The sequence below is a fragment of the Mytilus galloprovincialis genome, chromosome 14, assembly GCF_965363235.1.
Source record: "Mytilus galloprovincialis chromosome 14, xbMytGall1.hap1.1, whole genome shotgun sequence".
In the NCBI taxonomy this organism is placed as follows: domain Eukaryota; kingdom Metazoa; phylum Mollusca; class Bivalvia; order Mytilida; family Mytilidae; genus Mytilus; species Mytilus galloprovincialis.
This window is the reverse complement of record NC_134851.1, coordinates 70,992,045-71,013,223: the sequence shown is the minus strand read 5'-3', so window position 1 is coordinate 71,013,223 and position 21,179 is coordinate 70,992,045. Positions and strand designations below refer to the sequence as shown.

Genomic DNA, 21,179 nt, shown 5'->3' with positions numbered 1-21,179 from the left:
GTTTGTAGTTTTGTATTTTTTGTGTACAAATACATCTTTCATTATTTATGTTTTATGTTAAGTGATTACATTTTTATGACATATATATATATTTCCCTCTCTATGATAGTAGCTTTTTTTTCTGTTTACTAACAGCAACATAAAAATACAAAAAAATTGATATGATAAAAAAGTGAACGAACATTTTTTAATTGAGTTTAGCCATTCAAATTTATATTTGTAAGTGTGTCTTTCTATGCTGTGATGTTACACTATTGTTTTAGATAAAGGATACGGTTTGGTTACATTAAAACATTTCATCCTGCTGCAATTTTTTGCACCTGCCCTAAGTCAGGAATCTGATGTCTAGCAGTTGTCGTTTGGTTATGTGGTTCATACGTGCTTCTCGTTTTTTATAAAGATTATACCGTTTTCACTAGTATTTTTTGGGCCCTTAATAGCTTGCTGTTCGATGTGAGTCAAGACTCGTGTTAAATAAAATTGAGAATGGAAATGGGGAATGTGTCAAAGAGAAAACAACCCGACCATAGAACAGACAACAGCAGAAGGTCACCAACAGGTCTTAAACTATACTGGTTTACATTTACAATTGTGACTTGGATGAAGAGTTTGCATTCATACCACATCTTCCTTTATCTTATTCATATTGAACTTCAAGTAGAAATCAAAACATATAGTCTTAAGTTAAAAAATCAAAAGCTCAAACACATCAAAACGAATGGATAACAATTGTCTCATTCCAGTAAATTTTGTGGAAAAAATAACAAACATATGGCTGCAAAGATGCGGCAGTTCTGATTACGAATTTAGGAGAATACTTACAAAGGTAGCCCACGGTGTTGTTTTATTTGTCTTGAATACCTATCTTGCATGATTTTTCAAGTGTTTAGCCTTGTAATTATAACACAAAACTGGAACTTTTTTTCAATTTGTAATAAAAGAGACAAAACTAAATGCGTGTCGATGTATCTTAAATTTGTGTATCAATCGATACAGAAATTATCACCATTGTGTTTGCTTTAAATTCTAAACATGTAATAATTGATATCGTTATTTGATGATACCTTCACGGTAATATAGTTTCCACTAAAAATACGATGTACAACCACAGAAAGAACGTTTTCCTTTTTCATTAAGTTGTTACTCTTTATTTGGGATAAATTGTGAAGATGGTGTGTTACACATGCATTTTGTATATACAATTTAAATCGAATAAAGAATATTTAAACATGTTCATATGAATAAAGTTCTTAATATGTCAAGTATAGTTATTTCAATATGTTTTATTTTATTGTATTTCACAAGGAATAAATGGAGGTGAAAAAATTGATATGGTTGATGTTTGCATTGATATGGTTATCTGCTTCAAACTATGACTAACATTTCGGGATTGAACAATTCCTGTTTCTGTTACACACACACATAATGGAAATGTCGAAAGTGTCAAAAACCCAACCAAAGAGCAGAAAACAATGAAATATTTTATCATTCGTGTTTAGCTGACCCCTTTACAAAGCTGTTTACTTGTTCAGTGGAAATGGATGTCATACCAAATTCCAAAACAAATGAATTAACTAAAATTTAAAAAACAAATCACACACAAGACTAAAAAAATGTTAGCCTTTCATATGGTTTGGTACCTGTTAATCCTTTGCTTTCACGATTTTGTGTGTGATCGATCATGTTTAAAGCAAAATTTCGACTAGCGCTTCGGGAATTCAATTAATAGGTATTATTAGCTCTATGTTAATAACACTATTGGTTGTCAGTTACTTTACAAGGTTATCATTCGTTCATTAGTTCGTGCTTCGGTACTTATGCTATCTATAACATAAATATCATGGACTATGTGTCGATAGATCTGAAACAGAATTAACAATGAAAATCAGGTCCAGTTAGGGCATGCAAAATCTCCCATATGTTGATTAGGCTAGTATTTTTAGGTTCGTATTGGTCACCATATCTGAGGGTGATCTTTTGTACTCCAATGTGTTTCAAAATGGTTTCGCTTGATTTTGTTTTAGCTGCATTACATGAATAATGACAATATTGAATATGTGTTTTTGTTTATGTTTTAATTGATTTTTGCAACTAACAGTTGATGAATTATGTTTCAAGATAAAGTTGTATTACGGTTACTGTTAAAACTTATCTTTTGTGTTGACTGGCGATGTTCAAGTATGCAAGTTTGATATTTTTTTAAAGATGGAATCTGAAATGGACACTTCATAAATTTCTGGATTGAACTCCGTTTGAAACGCTCAAACCTCAAATTCGAATGGCAAAAATCAAAAAGTTCCTGATCATATGAAGAACTTTTTAGCAAAAACGAACTTATAGCCTAATCGACATGTAATCCACCTTGCCTTACAACACAGTGTTTAGAATTAAATTAGGGTCGAAGTAAACTTTGCCTAAAACAAATATTATTATCAATGAGTTAAAGTAAAAAACGGAGCATAGTCTCATATAAACACATATTTTTCAGGTCATACCACAAAACTGTTGTTTTCAGTTGGCTATATTATTAAAGAGCTTGATCTGGACACTGGTAACGTAACAGCCTTGATTGATATTGCGAGTTCAGTTTTTGCAATGGCTTATGATTACGAAAAAAAATATCTTTACCTTCCTAGATTCATAAAGAATGACATAATAAGGTAAGCTGAAGCAGAACCAGGACATTCATTTGTCATGTTATCGAAACAATACATATATATGATAAAATTGTACATTAAGTATTATTCATATCCTTTTTAATATATTTTACAACGTTAGTATTACATATCTGATATGTTATCCTTCCGTTTCATGTGTTTGCGCTTTTGATTTTGCCGTTTGATATAAGACTTTCCGTTTTGAATTTTCCTTGGAGTTCAGTATTTTGGTTGTTTTACCGTTATCTGACAATTTTGATTCAGCATTAAAAATGATACTCAGATTTGTAAAAAGAAATATACAATTTTAGAAAGGAAATTCTACGGATTACAGAATTAAAGATATTACTAGTTACTAATAGTACAACCAATCAGCAGCGTTGTCCATTTAGAATTGAAAAATAAATTACAATTACGACAATGTCATGTTTACTATCTTGTTTCTCAGGTTACGTTATCCATCAGAGACCGTTTCGACGTTAGAGACAATTGTTACAGTTACTAGTCCTATAACTATAGATATTGACCAAATAAATGAACATTTGTATTGGACTGAAAATACTGAAAGAATGAGACGATGTAAAACTGACGGAACAAACCAAGTTACTATACTTCGTGAAGAGGGCATATGGGGATTAGTAATAGATCTTACAAACAGGTAAGTTTTCCATTGCCTACATTGAAATAAATTTAAACAGAGAGCAACACATGTATAGGCATAAAATAGAATGTGAGGTTAAATAACATTTTAACCAAAGAACATCGTTTTTGTGCGTAAAACTCATTACATTAAATTTAATGCTCGATAAACGAATTAGGTATTGACAATTCATTTGGAAACTCAACATATACCCTCAAAACACTTACCAAAGAGGACATCCTGGATAATCATAGGTCTGTTATATGTTCTATGTTCCTTTGGAATTTCAACCAAAGATGAAGAACTGGATCTTCCATCACTGTATTGGATGCCTAAACTACATAAGTGTCCTTACAAACAACGGTATATTGTTGGGTCTTCCAAGTGCGCCACGAAACCACTTTCTAAATTATTAACATCTATTTTATCAGCAATCAAAGACGGGCTTCAAAGTTACTGTAAAACTGCCTATTCTAGAGGTGGCGTGAATCAGATGTGGATACTTAAAAATTGCAAAGATCTTTAGAGTACATACAATCTAATTATCTTGCAATAGTATTAAAACATTTAACCTCTCTACACTTTACACAAGTATTTCACATTCCAAACTATCATAGACACTTTCAGTTTGTGTCTATCGTGACTTTCGATGTAAAATCTAGAGATGTTCCGAAATCCTGCACTTATGTCAACTCGGCCAATATAGAAAAAAATCTATATTGGCCGAGTTATTCTGTATTGGCCCAGTTAACACATTATATCACAGATCATTATGTATAGCATCTAATAAAAAGAAACAAACTGAGATTTCGATTGTTCCACTTTAAGGTAAAAAATATTTATCTCTTTTGAAATGAAATTAAAAAAATATTGTAACACTGTAGTTAATTAATAAAGATATTATTACATGTATTTCTGTATTGGCCTTGTTATTGGTCCTCGGCCAGCTGTATTGGCCTACGGCTTCGCCTCAGGCCAATACAGCAAGCTTCGGACCAATAACAAGTCCAATACTGAAATAATTACGTAATAATATCATAGTATCTTGTCTCAGGGAAGGATAAATCCTACTTTGTTAAGGATCACTCTGATTCAAACTGACATCATTAAGATGCTTGATTTCTTGATTATGTTACGTTCGTAGGATGTGTTTTTCAACAGACTGCCGGCATGCCAATTGAAACCAATTGTGCCCCTTTTCTTGCCGACTTGCTTCTTTATTATAATGAGACTGGCTGGAAACAGGAACTTCTTAGGAAGGAAGATAAGAAGTTAGCAATATCCTTGCAATCTACTTTCCGCTATATAGATGATGTTCTTTCACTAAATAATTCAAAATTTGGTGACTATGTTGAACGCATCTATCCCATCGAACTAGAGATAAAGGATACAACAGATATAGTTAAGTCGGCCTTATATCTTGACTTACATCTAGAAATTAACAATGATGGTCGGTTGAAAACAAAACTTTGCGACAAAAGAGATGATTGCAGCTTTCCAATTGTGCACTTTCCATTTCTCAGTAGCAAACATTCCAGCAGCACATGCATACGGGGTGCATATCTCCCAATTGATACGATATTCCCTTGCTTGCATCATCATTATCTTGATAGAGGGTTGCTGCTCACAAGGAAGCTATTAAACCAAGAGTTCCAAATGGTGAACTTGAAATCATTCCTTCGTAAATTCAACGGGCGCCATCACGAGTTGGTTGACCGTTATGGAATAACCGTTTCTCAAATGACATCGGATATGTTAATTACGTCGTAACTAAAATCTCCTTCCCTTTCATGAATGTGACTTACCGTATTGGTTACAATATGAGCAACACGACGGGTGCCACATATGGAGCAGGATCTGCTTACACTTCTGGAGCACCTGAGATCACCCCTAGTTTTTGGTGGGGTTTGTGTTGCTTATTCGTTGGATTTCTATGTTGTGTCATGTGTGCTTTTGTTTGACTGTTTGTCTTTTTCATTTTTAGCCGTGGTGTTGTCGGTTTGTTTTCGATTTATGTGTTTGATTGTCCCTCTGGTGTCTTTCGTCCCTAATTTTTAGATTATAATTAAATGTGACAATATATATTTTCAAATGGAAACATTTTCATTGATTCTGCTACTGTTCATTTTTTTTTTCCATATTAGTTTTGCGTTGTTTTTTCTATTACATTTTTCATAGTTTGTCCGATATTACAAGTGTTTGCAGGCATACTGCTTAACATGCCCTTTAAAGAGACATAACATTGCCATTTTGAACACTGATTTCATTATACATAATGTTACTGTTATGCAATAGGATATTCAGCATTTCGTTAAACCTTTTAAATTGGAGGGTTCTGTTCATTTGGGAGTCATGTTCATTTATTTAACCTTAGTCGAAAATTTTTATATTTTTTTAATCATTATCAATCTGCTATTTATTTGGGATGTTTAAATAAGCAGCCCCTGATATGATTTACTGTACTGTTGTCAAATTTGAAACAGTATGCAAGCTTAGATCGGTCATTACAAGTCTAAATTGAAAGCAACGATCAAACCTATGATTGAGATGAATAAAAACCACACTTTTTATACGTGTGCATGTAACAAATTTCGGTGTACTGGGGTCTAAATACAACACAAACAACTTTTTCAGAAATGACCAAAAGGAGTGAACAAATATATTAAAACAAATACAACTGATGTACTTAAACCCTGCTGACTACCATTGACGAGTACCTAATAAATTGATCACAAGGTGTAACAAAATGGATCTCTATATTAACTTAATACCAAGTAGAAAACAATAAACTTGCGGCAGAAATGGTAGACCACAACATAAGGTGCTAAATGTTCACAACATATCCGGATTTCAACAATTAATGTCTCTTCACTGATGTTTGGGATCAAAAATTATTTGGAAGGCCATTCAATTAACCTCAATTTAGGATAGACTTTCAAATTTTAAAGAGTCAAAATAGGATGAACGAATTATATAAACTGGAGGGACAATATAATACAAGCCCAAACGAAAAAAATATAACCAAGTTTAAATTGAAACCAACGTTCAAACCTATGATTGCGTTGGATAAAAACCGCAATTTTTATACGTGTGCATGTAACTAATTTCGTTGTAGAGGGGTCTAGATACAGCACAAACAACATTTTCCAAAAGACCAAAAGAGTGAAAAAATATATTTTAACAAAACATTTTTGATTATCAGATCGAACAACTGATGTTCTTAAACCCTGATGACTGCCATTGGCGATTGCTAAATAAATTGATCACAATATGTAACAAGATGGATCTGTATATTAATTTAATACCAAGTTGAAAACAGTAAACTTGCGGCAAAGATGGTAAACCACAACATGATGTGCTAAATGTTTTACACCATATCCGGATTTAAGCAATTAATATATATATATTAATTAATATATTTATGTTAAGATCAATTTTGTTACATCTTTTGATCAATTTTATTTGGCAATCGCCAATTTGTTTGAATATACTTATTCACTTTTTTGGTCTTTTGGAAAATGTTGTTTGTGCTGTATTTAGACCCTTCTACAACGAATTTATTTTTACATGCACACGTATAAAAATTGCGGTTTTTATCCAACGCAATCATAGGTTTGAACGTAGTTTTCAATTTAGACTCGTTTATATATATATAAACGCCTAAAAGGTGTACATAACAGCACCAATGATATAAAAAGGAACTATAAATGTAATTATTTATAAATATTTCGGATAACAGATATCCTTCGTCAGTCAGATTCTGATGTTAAATGAATCATCTTTAAGTCTTCTTAGATTAAACTTTTACTAAATCTTGAAATTTATACAATAAAAAAGGCAAACCGAACATCAGTTAAGACGCTTGCACCATTCTAAAAATTTGTTGAATATGACATAGGTTATATGACTAATTACATCAGAGAGTTTAAATATATGCTTTAAATAAAAATAATAATGTGCGATGTGAACTAGCACAATTTTAAAGCTTTAACAGTGTCGATATTATGATGTTACAAGAAAGATTGCGTCAATAAGAATTCAAAATAAACAGCACTGAACGGTCTAAATTTCTAAATATTTCAGATTTGACAACTGTAGTGTAGTTACATTAGAGTCTGCGATGTTTAAAACAAACGGCCGTTAAAATATAATAACAAATTTTGACTAAAGTAAAATAGTTGGACGTGGCTTGGTACTTATCCATCCCTCAAAAAATTAAGCAATTTAAATTGTTATATTCAACAGATTTATTTTAGAGATGAGTAAGGTAAAGAAATAGAAACAGAAACTGTAACAATAAGTAATATAACCCAGATGTGAAGCACTGCGTGGTGTCGAACTACATCTTTTCATTTATCCCATTTGGTGCCAAAGTTGTTAATTTTCGTATCCAAAATCTTTCCCGAGTAAGTCTATCCTCCCTAGACCAAGCAGAGTTGTGGTCAATGATAGTAATGGTCAGTCAATTGAGATCTGCCTTAGTGTGGCCAGGGGATCTCAAATGTCGACTAAGAGGGAGGTCTGGCTTGCATTGGTAGTCGCTACGATGACTGTTCATTCGTTTGTGAAACGGCTGTTCTGACTCGCCTACATACTGTTTACTACATTTACACTGTAGGAGATACACAACATTTGTAGTCTTGCAATTAACATTGCAATAAAATTAACGGTACCAATTTTCTTGCACCAGATGCGCATTTCGACAATACATGTCTCTTCAGTGATGCTCGTGGCCAAAATATTTGAAATCCAAAGCTTATATAAAAGATGAAGAGCTATAATCCAAAAGGTCCAAAAAGTATAGCCAAATCCGTGAAAGAATCAGAGCTTTGCATGAGGGAGATACATTTCTTAATTTATAATAATTTCTATCATTTTGTAACAGTAAATTTTAATAACACAAAAATTCCGTATTTTCATGCCAGTACAAGGTGTCAGACCACCAATTACTCCCTCCAATTTAGAACGTAAAAGTAGTCCTACTCTGACACAAAATAGTGCCTTTGATGTCATTGTTTACCTAAACTAACCCACAAATTTGCAGAAATGAAACTTTTGGTGAAAGGGAAATATATTTAGACCATTTTGAGCCAAAATTCACTTGTCTATGAGTTTGCATTAAAAATTCAGGATTAATGCGCTACATAGTACACTAATTTAAGATTTCCAGAAAACCGGGAGTTATTTTGGTAGTCCCTGTCTTTTCAAGATCAGAAATTTGTTACAAGACTTTAAACATTGGTTGAAAATTGGCGTGTAGAAAGGTGACACATGTACAATTCAGGATATACCTGGTTTCCTTGAAGTTAAACTTAAGGTAAAATATTTAGAAAGCTGTGAAAATTGCAAAATTTGGTTGAACAGATAGGGATTTTTAATTGGTGGTCTGACACCTTTAAGGGAAATGCAGTGAAACCCCAAATTAAGAAAACAATTGATTTTTTTTACTTAACTGATCATATGAAATGATAGTAGTCACATTTCAATCTTTTTGGGGGCAAAAAGTCACATATTGCAAATTTAGAGCCTTAGACCTGAATTTGTGCTATTTTTAGCTATTCCAACCCTGACAATATACTTTCACTTAAAAAAATGTCCCAAATTGTTATAAATGCACAGTAAGTTGTTTGCGTGGTATTAACATTAAAACTTGGTTATTTTACCACCAAAAAAAGTTGTTGTCTTCAAGATTTAATGAAATTATTCGATTTTTATCCCTTATACCATTGCGCCATAGCATGTATATGGCAGATAACATAGCCTAATGTAAACATTGCAAAAACTCACAAAAATCCCATTTATAATCTCAAATGAAAGTTTTATACCTTAAGTTGTATCAACTGATAGTAAATAAAAACAGTTAAATGACCATGACTGCACTTTTGATCATTTAATAGTACCATTACTTACACCAGGTGTAAAAAAGGGGGGTCAATATTCCTTGACTCTTCAATACCTTGGATTTTTTACTTAACCCATTGTAAAAATTGTGGAGAGTCTTTTAAGAAGTAGAACAAACAAGAAAAAAATCAACAAAACTGATCTTGATATTGAAAGTGTATGTTCCTGTAGTCCAAAATGAAATTTTCAAGTATTTTCTATCAAAGTCATACATTACAGTCAGTTTAAATATAGCTGTGAAATTTGTAATATAAGTCACATTATGCTCAGATAGGATGTTTCTGACTTCAAATTGACTAAGGATTAAGAATAAAGCAAAGCAAAGAATTCTGAGCAACTTTTTTGGCTCTTTAGGTGTCAGACCACCAATTACTCCCTCCAATTTAGAACGTATGTAATAGTAGTCCTACTCTGACACAAAATAGTGCTTTTGATGTCATTGTTTACCTAAACTAACCCACAAATTTGCAGAAATGAAACTTTTGGTGAAAGGGAAATATATTTAGACCATTTTGAGCCAAAATTCACTTGTCTATGAGTTTGCATTAAAAATTCAGGATTAATGCGCTACATAGTACACTAATTTAAGATTTCCAGAAAACCGGGAGTTATTTTGGTAGTCCCTGTCTTTTCAAGATCAGAAATTTGTTACAAGACTTTAAACATTGGTTGAAAATTGGCATGTAGAAAGGTGACACATGTACAATTCAGGATATACCTGGTTTCCTTGAAGTTAAACTTAAGGTAAAATATTTAGAAAGCTGTGAAAATTGCAAAATTTGGTTGAACAGATAGGGATTTTTAATTGGTGGTCTGACACCTACAAGTATTTTCATGCCAGTGCAAAATATGGTGTATTCTGTACCAGTGGAGTGACTGTTAAAAGTCTGGGTATCCAGTATTTGTTTGCAAGTCAGACATCGTTTGTTTCCACAACCCTTACAAGAGACCACTGACGAAAAGCCTGCTTGAGAGGATAACTCAGCTCTCACCAGCAAGTCTTTAAGGCTTTTGGGCCTGCGGAAAGCCAGTACAGGTGGCTCGGGAAAGATCTTGGATAGTTTAGGATGTTTTTCGATATCTTTCCAACTTTCGCTGATAAGGTGAGACAAGTTGTCAAATTTTGGATGGTAAGTCAACACAAAAGGCACCCTCCTGTTGACCTTTTTGACTTTATATTGTAAAAGTTCATCTCGGCTGATGTTGCTAGCACGAGAAAAACCTTTATCAATGTATTTTCCTTTTGTAGCCTCGATGTTTTAGGTGACCGCGAAGTTCTTGTAGTCGTTTTTTGGCAACATCGTTGGTGGAGCAAATCCTTTTTATTCGTATGGCCTGGCTGTAGGGAATGCTCTTGGTGCAATGTTTAGGGTGACAACTTGAAGGAGACAGATATTGATGTTTGTCTGTGGGCTTGCAATACAGATCTGTAAAAATTTACAGATCTAACATTGTTGGGTTGATGTTTAGACGAGTTGTATATATATATATATATATATATATATACAACTCGTCTAAACATCAACCCAACAATGTTAGATCTGTAAATTTGCTTTCGCAAATTTTTGGTTCTTCCCTCGCCGGGATTCGAACCCATGCTACTGTGATGTCTAACATTGTTGGGTTGATGTTTAGACGAGTTGTATATATATATATATATATATATATACAACTCGTCTACACATCAACCCAACAATGTTAGATCTGTAAATTTGCTTTCGCAAATTTTTGGTTCTTCCCTCGCCGGGATTCGAACCCATGCTACTGTGATATCGTGACACCAAATCGCCTGCACTGCAGCCGTCCCGCTAGACCACACGACCACCTGGGCTCTCAAAAAAAGAGCTTTCGGTGGGCATGTGTTACCTTTCCACGTCAGTTTTAATCTAGCGGCGTACTACAGTACATGATATATAAGGCATGAAGATGTTATTGTTACAGATCAGCTAAATTATCTATAGTAAAGGATCCTACAAATTAATGTAATATACAGTCACAGAAAATAATTATATTCATAAGTACGTCTGATATATATATATATATCTTGTAGCAAATGCATTTGATTATTAACCTTTTCTGTATCAGGTGGATCATCTATAGCAACATAAATGGTGTGAGGGGTATTTACAGAGTTAGATTTAATGGGACGGAAATGCAGACTGTTATAGCTTACTCCAATCAAATTACCAGTTTGTACTTAGGTATGACATAATTTTCTTATTATAAAAAGAATTTGGGTATAATCAATACCAATACCAACAACTCCATTCATTGGACAAATAACTTTATATAGGTTTATAATTGTCTTAGATATGAATTAGTAAGTACACTCATAACATATCCAATATACAATGGATTTAATGTAAAGACATCATTTACAGTCATAGAAAAGCATGCCATAATATATCAAAAGATTGTACGACCGTGAATGTACATATGTCTATAACAACAACTGATAGTTTGATTTTAATTTAGCGATAACAAAATCAATAAGCAAAACAAATAATTTGGCAATCATTTGGTGAGTAGAAGGATTGAAGGAATAAAGGCAACAGTAGTATACCGCTGTTCAAACTCATAAATCCATGGACAAAAAAGAAAATCGGGGTAAAAAACTAAAACTGAGGGAAACGCATAAATATAAGAGGAGAACAACGACACAACACTACAATGTAACTAACACACACAGAAACGGACCAAGCATCAGACAAAATCCCACGAGAATAACAAATATAACATCAAAACCAAATACATGAATTTGGGATAGACAAGTACCGTGACACGTCTTATCGCAATGTCAATTTACACTCAAAAATAAGAGAAAACAAACGACGCAACGTTAAATTGTAACACACACAGAAACGAACTATAATATAACAACGGCCATATTCCTGACTTGGTACAGGACATTTTTAAAGGAAAAAATGGTGGGTTGAACCTGGTTTTGTGGCATTCCTGAATAACAGGAATATATCTGGTAGAGAATTTGTGAAACTTATCTTAAGTCTTAATATTTGCGAAAAGAAAAACACATTAAGCGGACTCGGAACAGGTTATACCCGAAAAAATAAGGTATCCGCTTAAAAATGGATTAAAGTATTTATACAGGCAACAGTAGTATACTGCTGGTAATAAATGGAAGCAAAAAGCAAAAGCAAAAGCAAATCGGGATCACAAAAGCAAAACCAATGGAAACACATGAACTATAGAGAAAAAGAAAAAAAACATAAACAGTGAACTGCTACAACAACAAACAGCAACATGTATTAAATAGAACTATTTGATAACAACTGCCATTTCCAGACTTGATACAATATATTTTAGGGGAAAAGGTTGTTGGTTTTATGGCTAGCCAAACCTCCGGCTTATATTGCAAAGTTGAAAATGTTACAGTGTCTACAAAACATGACTGAAATAAAGCACAAATAACATTACCATATTTGATTATCTACTACAAACACAGTCTGCATATCTTGTAAATTTCCGTTTCTAAAATTAAAAGAAGGCGTTATATAAGTTGCAGCATGTTAATTTACAATTAAAGGTTTCAAACGACAATCTAATTAAATAGGACATTTTAAGTTTGATAAAATTGTGTTGAAGTGAAGAGTAAAAAGTTGCCAAGTAAAAACTCTCAACCAAATTAAAAGGACCACCTACAACACGTAATTCATCTACATCATCTTAATAATTTTTGACTTTAAAAAAATTATTAATTCCACTATTTTCATATGTATTATTACAATTGTTAATGTAAATAAAAAGTTATTTGAAAATTATTATTTAACAAGTTAAGATAATTGAAAGAGCAGTTGTAGAACTTTTACTAGAGTTCGGTACATTTTTGTTGTGTTGTTTAAGAAACCAACATATTGTAGGGACAGTTAAACGTCAGAGAAGGTTTTAACGCGAGCTATGGAAAGGATAAGTTTGTTTACTATATTTTTTTTTGTTGACCACATTGTTTCCAAAAATAAAACCAACCATGACTCCACAGTATTCTAGTTGTATATAGTACTTTCAATTTATAATGTTTGAATAAAATATGATAATAGGTGACAACCGCATGTTGTTACATATATGTTTGATTGATACCCAAAACTGCTACCAAATAGAGCTTATATAAAAATTGTGTACAAAGACATATGTACTGGTATTGGGTCATTCTTATACTTAACAGAATTTTCAACTAATGTGCCAGAAAAGTTAGTTTCAGCTTAATAAAAGTTTGAAAAATTTATGAAAAAATGTGTATGCATTGCAATTTTTTAGATTACTATGACTATCTTCTGTATTTTGTGGATTATACCAATGGTGATATAAAGTCTGTAACTACAACTGGGTCCAATCTTACAAATATACTCAGCACTGCCACAAGAAGTGAAAATTATGGAGTGGTGGTAAATGGTGATCACATGTATTGTACCGATTATACAAAAATAATAAAGCTAAAAAAATATCCTGGATCAACGACAGAAATTATACACACGGAACCGCAAGGGATCACAAGTTTATTTATTTTTGTGCAGGATGGTAATTATTGTAATTATAAAACTTACTGATATTAGCCCCCAACACTATGCATATTTTTGTACATATTAGGTCTAACTACAATAGATTTTAAAATAATTTTTTTTCAAATTTCAATATATATATATGTAGGACTCTAAAGTGCGATGGTACTCTAAAGTACGATGGTCACGCTAAAGTGCGATGGTCTACGCTAAAGTGCGATGGTGTCAGACGCTAACGTGCGATGGTTGTTTGCTTTTTATATGCGATCAGATGATACGCGAAAGTGCGATGGTATGCCACGCTAAAGTGCGATGGGTTATGACACGTTAAAGGACGTTGGTTTAAACGCCAAAGTGCGATGGTTTAACGGGAATGGTGTTCAGGCAATGTCTTTTGATTTTTGCTGTGTTAATATTAGTTTTTGTATATTGTTTATAAATTATGCCGTTGTTTTTCTCTTTTGAATAGTTGTACACGAGTTATTGTGTGTTTTATATAACCAGCCATTCAATTTTAGCCCATACTCAACGCCTTGGGTCATAAGTTATTAAGTGCGCACATCAGCAACACGTACCAATTGTTTTGCAATGGTCGTTCTGATAATCTGAAGTCATAAAACTACTATTTATCTGCTGGGTTATCCATACGCTTCCGTTCTTAGATCGAGACTTGTGTCATCGGCAATCATATGATGATACTTCACTACATAGAAGGAGTTTCTAAATTAAATTTGGACGAATTGAAATACTTTGACACTTGGTGTATTTTGACTTTTTCTCTCTCTTTTACGGTTTGAACCTTCCCCTTTCTGTCCCAGTTTTCTATGTTGATGAGAAAACCTTTTATCCACTATCCTGACAGAAAAACGTTTGTCCGCGCCGACACAGCGAGTTCAAAGGTTTTGTACTGTGAGTGATTTTGTTGGGAAAAAATCGTCCGCATACAGTCTTCTATATCACCTATTAAAAATGATTTGTTTCATCTATATCTCTTATTTTGTCTTGTACAAAGTAAAATCACAAAAATACTGAACTCAGAGGAAAATCAATTCGGAAAGTCCATAATCACATGGCAAAATCAAATAACAAAACGCATCAAAAACGAATGGACAAGAACTGTCATCGGGAGCCACAAATATTCTCGTTTACCGGCATGTCAATTTTTGTATTTTCAGACTGCTTGAAGCATCATAATGCAAACGTTCATACTTTCGCGAACAAACACGCATTCGTGGAAAAACGCACTTTAGCGTGTCGTGGCATCGCACTTTAGCGTATACCATCGCACTTTAGCGTGACCATCGCACTTTAGCGTCCCCATCGCACTTTAGAGTCCTACGTATATATCACAGTTCTTTCCATTTTTTCTGTACATCACTACAAAAAAAAATCATATCTAGAACCATTATTTTATTAACTATATTCTTATGATGTCTGAAAAGTATACTCTTTTTGTGATGGTAAACACAACTGATATGATCTATAATGATTTGAAACTGAAAATTCCTGTCGTCGTAACTATTGTTATAATCTTTGCAATTTCATGAACTACTATCATAATGCGTTATCATAGCATGATAAGAGTTAATAGATTTCATTCGTATCAATTCTGCTGGAAAACAATGTTCATACACTTGCAGTGATGTCACACAATGGTATAATATAACTGCTTATGCTTAGCTTTGTGTTTGCATTGGGTATATTTGTATAGCGTGTGTTTTTAAAAATTTGGATAATATAGACAGGAGGAATAGCTCAATACATACATGTAATATTTATTAACTAGGACGATTTCAGTCTTGATATATTGCATCAAAAGTAGTGTATAGTTAGTGACTGTATGCTCACTCTGAAAGGATTATTTAGAACATTTTGTAGTTGGGATGCTGACCTATTGACGTCATCCTATCGTTTTCTTTTATTCATGTTTAATCTATATATTTGTCTGAGTGCTGTAGATTAGTTGTTATTTTTTAAAGAGAAAAAAACAGCATGTATTTTGGCATAGCACATATGTTTATAGTATTCAAAATTATAAATTTTACTAAATTTCAATATTTTCAATGTTTTATTTAGTACATGAGTTATATTAACATGTATTTCAATAATGCAGTCATTGTGTAATATATTTTGATATTGACTATATTCAGTTGTTACATAGCATCACAAGTACATGATATACCTTTCTGTTCAACATAATTATGCACATGAATCAGAAGTATTTATTAAATACTGAACAGACGTAACGAACATCAAAACTATGCTTTTGTTTATGTGTTTTTTTTAAATGAATGTTTATAAATAAGGGATGTTATTTATTAACTCGGATCCATTCTGATCTAAGTAAAATTTCTTCAACTTCTACGATTGAACTTTATATAACATAAAATAATTATATAACATGCATATAAAGTAATTTTTCGTTTTCTGTAGAGACAGGTACGTACGATTAATAGTTTTTTTAGAAGGATATACCCCCGGTCCATGAAAACTATTCTTATTTGAACACATATAATATTTCTTATTAAAACAAAATGGGTATGTTATGTACTTATTCATCTTTAAGGCATCATTGATGATGTTTCAGCGCATGTTTTGTAGGGGTTTTAACAAAATTTACTCGATTTATAGTTAATATTAATAGGACATTTACTGTTTCTTTGCTGAAATTTCATATGAAATACACGTCAAAAAGACAGCTACCAGATAAAAAATATCAATTCCTAATATATCGTTTACCTAACTTACATATTTATATATTTTCAAAAAGCTAAGTTATTAATATCCCTTTTATAATCAATATAATTCACAATTACTCTAAATTTATAGGAAGTGAATTGAAAGTGGTCATCAATAGCATGAAAAATTTGATTAAATTGATAGTGATAACGAATATGTCGACCCTTCCTGTTGACCTGTGGTACGTTTATTTACAAGTATCAAGTTTTTTTTTTTCTTTTTTCATTTAAGAATCAAATTAATTACAACAAAAATGCATAAATAAAGACAACAGGAGTATACCGCTGTTCAAAATTCATAAATCGATAGAGAAAAACAAATCTGGGTTACAAACTAAAACTGAAGGAAACGTATCAAATATTAGAGACCTACGACACAAGAGAGACACAACTCCGAAATGTAAAACACACAGAAACGAACTATAATGTAACAATGGCCATTTTCCTGACTTGGTCCAGGCATTTTATGAAAAAATGGTTGGTTAAATCTGGGTTTGTGGCATGCCAAACCTCCCGCTTTAATGGCAGGGTTAATTGTAAAATTAAAATGACAACATTATACGACATGGCTACAATAAATAAATCGGAGAAAATAAAGCACAGAGAAACAAACAAGTAATAGCCATCAAAAGGTAACAGGTTAAAAAATATTTTTATACGCCAGACACGCGCTAAGTTCAAGTATGCATTATATCGTATTGACCATAAAATATGACAATATGTTTTTGTTGCTAAAGCTAAAACTATTAATATCAAAATATGTTGGCCACGAGCATCACTGAAGAGACATGTATTGTCGAAATACGCATCTGGTGCAGGAAAATTGGTACCGTTAATGTTATTAATACCACTGGGTCAATGCCTCCGCTGGTGGAGTATTGGTCCCCGAGGGTTTCACCAGCCCAGTAGCCAGTACTTCGGTAGGGCATGAAAAAACGGATTTTTTGTGTTATTAAAATTTGCTGTTACAAAATGTTAGAAATTATTATAAATTACGGAATGTATCTTCCTCATGCAAAGCTCTGATTCCTTTCACGGATTTGGCTATACTTTTTGGACCTTTTGGATTATAGCTCTTCATCTTTAAAATAAGCTTTGGATTTCAAATATTTTGGCCACGAGCATCAGTGAAGAGACATGTTTTGTAGAAATGCGCATTCGGTGCAGGAAAATCGGCACCATTAATGTTATTGTATCAATTAGCCTTGCGTTGTTGTACATTTTCAACAATCGATAAGAAATTAATCTATTTGCTATTTTGAAATTACAAGCATGTTCAAATGCAGTATTCGGATGAATGTAAATCACAAAATGCGTGCGGGAGCTGTATTCATCGCTTTATTCACGTTTACGTTATTAACTCTCTGTATGATAAGGAATTTAAAATGACGTCTGGTTAACGCATGTAATTGAGGACCTTGTTATGTATGCTGGAATATGACAAAACTTCAATTTATCACGTAAAAACATTACAATTAATCATTAAATGAGATTATCTACATGTAACATGAAATTGCTGATTTATACAAGATATTAACGTAAACTTTTATTTTATTTTATTAACGAATCTGACATATTAAAATACATTTTGAAAGATCAGTTTTGCCCTTAAGTTTATTTAATCAGGTCACAATGTTCTTCTCAAGAAATATGTTAGAAAAATAATCTATTCGTGTCCTATTATAAATGCATGTTAACATTCTCTTGATATCGAATGAAATATCCCCAAATGTATTAACTAGCTATTATCGTTTTCCGATGATTTAAAAAACTAAAATGTATTTTGTTAAACATTTAAATTTGTTAAACAATAATGTGTATATGTTTACAAAGGAATGAATAAATGACACACTAACCTTTTAATCTTTAACATTTTTATTGAATACCTTTAAAGTATAAGTCAGTCTCTTTAAGATCTTTTGATTTTGCCTCCATTTTGAATTTGGGAAACACAACGAAACAACAACAGTATTGAACCAACTGTAAGTCTTTTACTTATTATCATACTTCCCTGGGCTCTGATAGTCTATTCCCATGTTGTTATTCTATAAAAACAATGATTTATAAAAGAATATTTTCACGTTCGTGCTTTTGAAGATTTGAAGAAAACGAAAACTTTATATGTTTCGACCATAGAAATCTTACACGTTGATTGTAAAACTTGCTTGTTGTGCTGATTTTGAATTTCAAGGCAGAGTGACAATTGTTGATGTGTTTATACTTTTGATTTATTCATTGGGACCTTTAGTTTTGAATTTTACTTACATTTTATTCTAATGTTGTTGTTAATTTAATTTTTATGACGTAAAATTGTTTTGATTGGCTGTTACCTGTGTTAGCACGGGTTTTGTAACATAAAGTAATTAACATATGTGAATGTCTACACTTATTTATAAGATTATCTTATCATGTTTGTAGAATGCATTGTTCGAGATCAAACCTAAAGAGAGGGTGAAAGAAAATAATGGAGCTTAAATCATGGCAATGGATGCTTATATTAGTTTCTTTGCTGTCGTCATTGTTGTGTAAGTACTTGTACAATCTGTACATTTACCATCGCTTCAATAATTATTAATGAATTGAATGATATCTGCCAAAATGTTTCTTTGATATATTTCTGAATTATTAAACTGTTGTATTAACAATACAAAAATTCACAAAGATATGAGAGAATTATTTTGGCAGAAAAATATGAAGAATTATTTTGGCAGACATAGGAAAGAATTATTTTAGCAGATATCATTCAATTTCTTTTTTTTTTTACTTTTTTTAATTCTTTTAAACGATCGTAGTCGTGAGTTTTTATATATTTTTTAAATGTTGACTACTAACAAGAACCATTAAAACGTCTTCATTAATTTATTTAAGTCTAGTTCTTATGCAATAAAAGTATCCAAACATAACAGGTGCAAGAGAACAAAAGGCAAACGGGTGTCAACACAATTACAGCAAACAATCTATTATATGTTATTAATTTTTCAAATTTATTCAAATTTAGTTTTAATCTGTGTACTAATATGTGTTTATTTGTAAATAACTGAAGCATTTTGTTTTTACAAGTAGTTAAATAAAAAATTACTGTTTTAACAGGTCAACAAATGAAGATTATTTTTTCTACAAAAGGACTTGTTAAAGAACTGGATCTTTCCACTGGTAACGTAAAGATGTTAGTCAATGTTAATCAATCTAGAGTGTTTTCGATGGCATATGACTACAAATACGGATATATCTTTCTTCCCAGATATGAGTTAGGAGACATACTGAGGTATGAATTTCAGATATCACTTTTTTTTAAATCACGAGGCAAACATAGTTCCTCTAAAGATTTACAACAAGAAGCAATTCTTAAAATAATGGATGGTATCAATCTTCTTGCGGCATGTTTTTTTTTATTGTAGCATGGAAACAAGGAACAGTCTACTTTTACAGTTTATTCGTTGCATGATGTATTGAAAATATTGAAATCATATTTTAAAAAAACATTCAGATATAAAATCTACTTTTTTCACATATTCTCATATGCAATTCATACCCATAGCCAGGGGGCGTCGAGGGGTTATAAAATTGACCTTTCTAATATTTAAAAAATGAATTTGCTCATTGTTAAAGATAGTACTGTGACCTATAGTTGTTAATGTCTGTGTCATTTTGGTCTCTTGTGGAGAGTTGCATTAACAATCATACCACATATTCTTTTTTATATTTACTCAATTTTCTGAAAAGTACACATGTTTGCACTACAGGTTACAATATACGTCAGATCAATCATTAGTGACAGTTGTCCCGGCAGCAGCTTCACCGACCAATGTCGTTATTGATCCCATGTATGATCACCTGTACTAGACAGAGAGGTACTCAGAGGGAACTTTGATGGATCTAATATGACTATAATAACGAGTCTGATTCAACCTTGGGCCATCATGCTCGAATTGACAAATCGGTTTGTTTATTTATTACTGCTCTTCTACATCCTACTACCAAGTTGATGATCGTGGCGAAACCCGCCATAACCGTCTGTTAGAAGCAAATCACTTTATAAAAGCAAGTTTGATCGATTTAAAGGCTTACATGTTTTAAAATTCAAAACATTACAAAAAACGAAGTATTCGGATTTGTTCCTTTTGTGTTTATGTGATTCTCTGATTATTTTTTCTTTTTTTTGTTGCCTTATTTTGTCGTCTTACTCGGAAAGTATGATAGGAACATCGGTAAACTACTGTTACTTTAATTTGCTTGTTCTATGTGATGCTTTTGCAATATGTAGTGACATTTACATGTGACGATTATTATATGTTTAACATGTTTAAACGATATTTATAATTGTATAGGGTTTTTGCATTAATATTTGTGAATATTGTCCGAGTAGAGTTTTATATTGCACGAACTTGCGAGTGCAATATATGTTCTAAGGGGTACACCATTCACCAATATTCATGCAATAACCCTTTTATTGTATAGCAATATATTATATTGGAAAGTAAAGATTGGTTTAAACTAAGATTTTGTCGTTGATGACGTCATAAATTTTGAATATGTATTGCGCTGTATTAAATGAAAGATTGATTAAACTGATGGAAACACTATAAGTAATACTCAATTTGGCTTTAGAAAAAATCACAGAACCTCTGATAGTATATTTGTGCTTAAGTCTTTAATAAACAAATACTTACACAAAAATAAAAATAAAATATATGCCTGCTTTGTAGATTTAAAAAAGGCTTTTGATTCT

General features: G+C 32.1%; 1 protein-coding gene across 1 annotated transcript; it reads left to right on the top strand.

The window, feature by feature from the left end:
* Window positions 1-2,493: 2,493 nt before the first annotated feature.
* On the top strand, window positions 2,494-20,315 carry LOC143058740 (low-density lipoprotein receptor-related protein 2-like). Its single transcript, XM_076232190.1, has 8 exons — window positions 2,494-2,660; window positions 3,106-3,315; window positions 11,284-11,399; window positions 13,471-13,731; window positions 16,542-16,632; window positions 18,869-18,975; window positions 19,541-19,715; window positions 20,194-20,315. Coding segments are annotated over exons 1-6 (744 nt in total). The 5' UTR covers window positions 2,494-2,595; the 3' UTR covers window positions 18,870-18,975; window positions 19,541-19,715; window positions 20,194-20,315.
* Window positions 20,316-21,179: the final 864 nt, after the last annotated feature.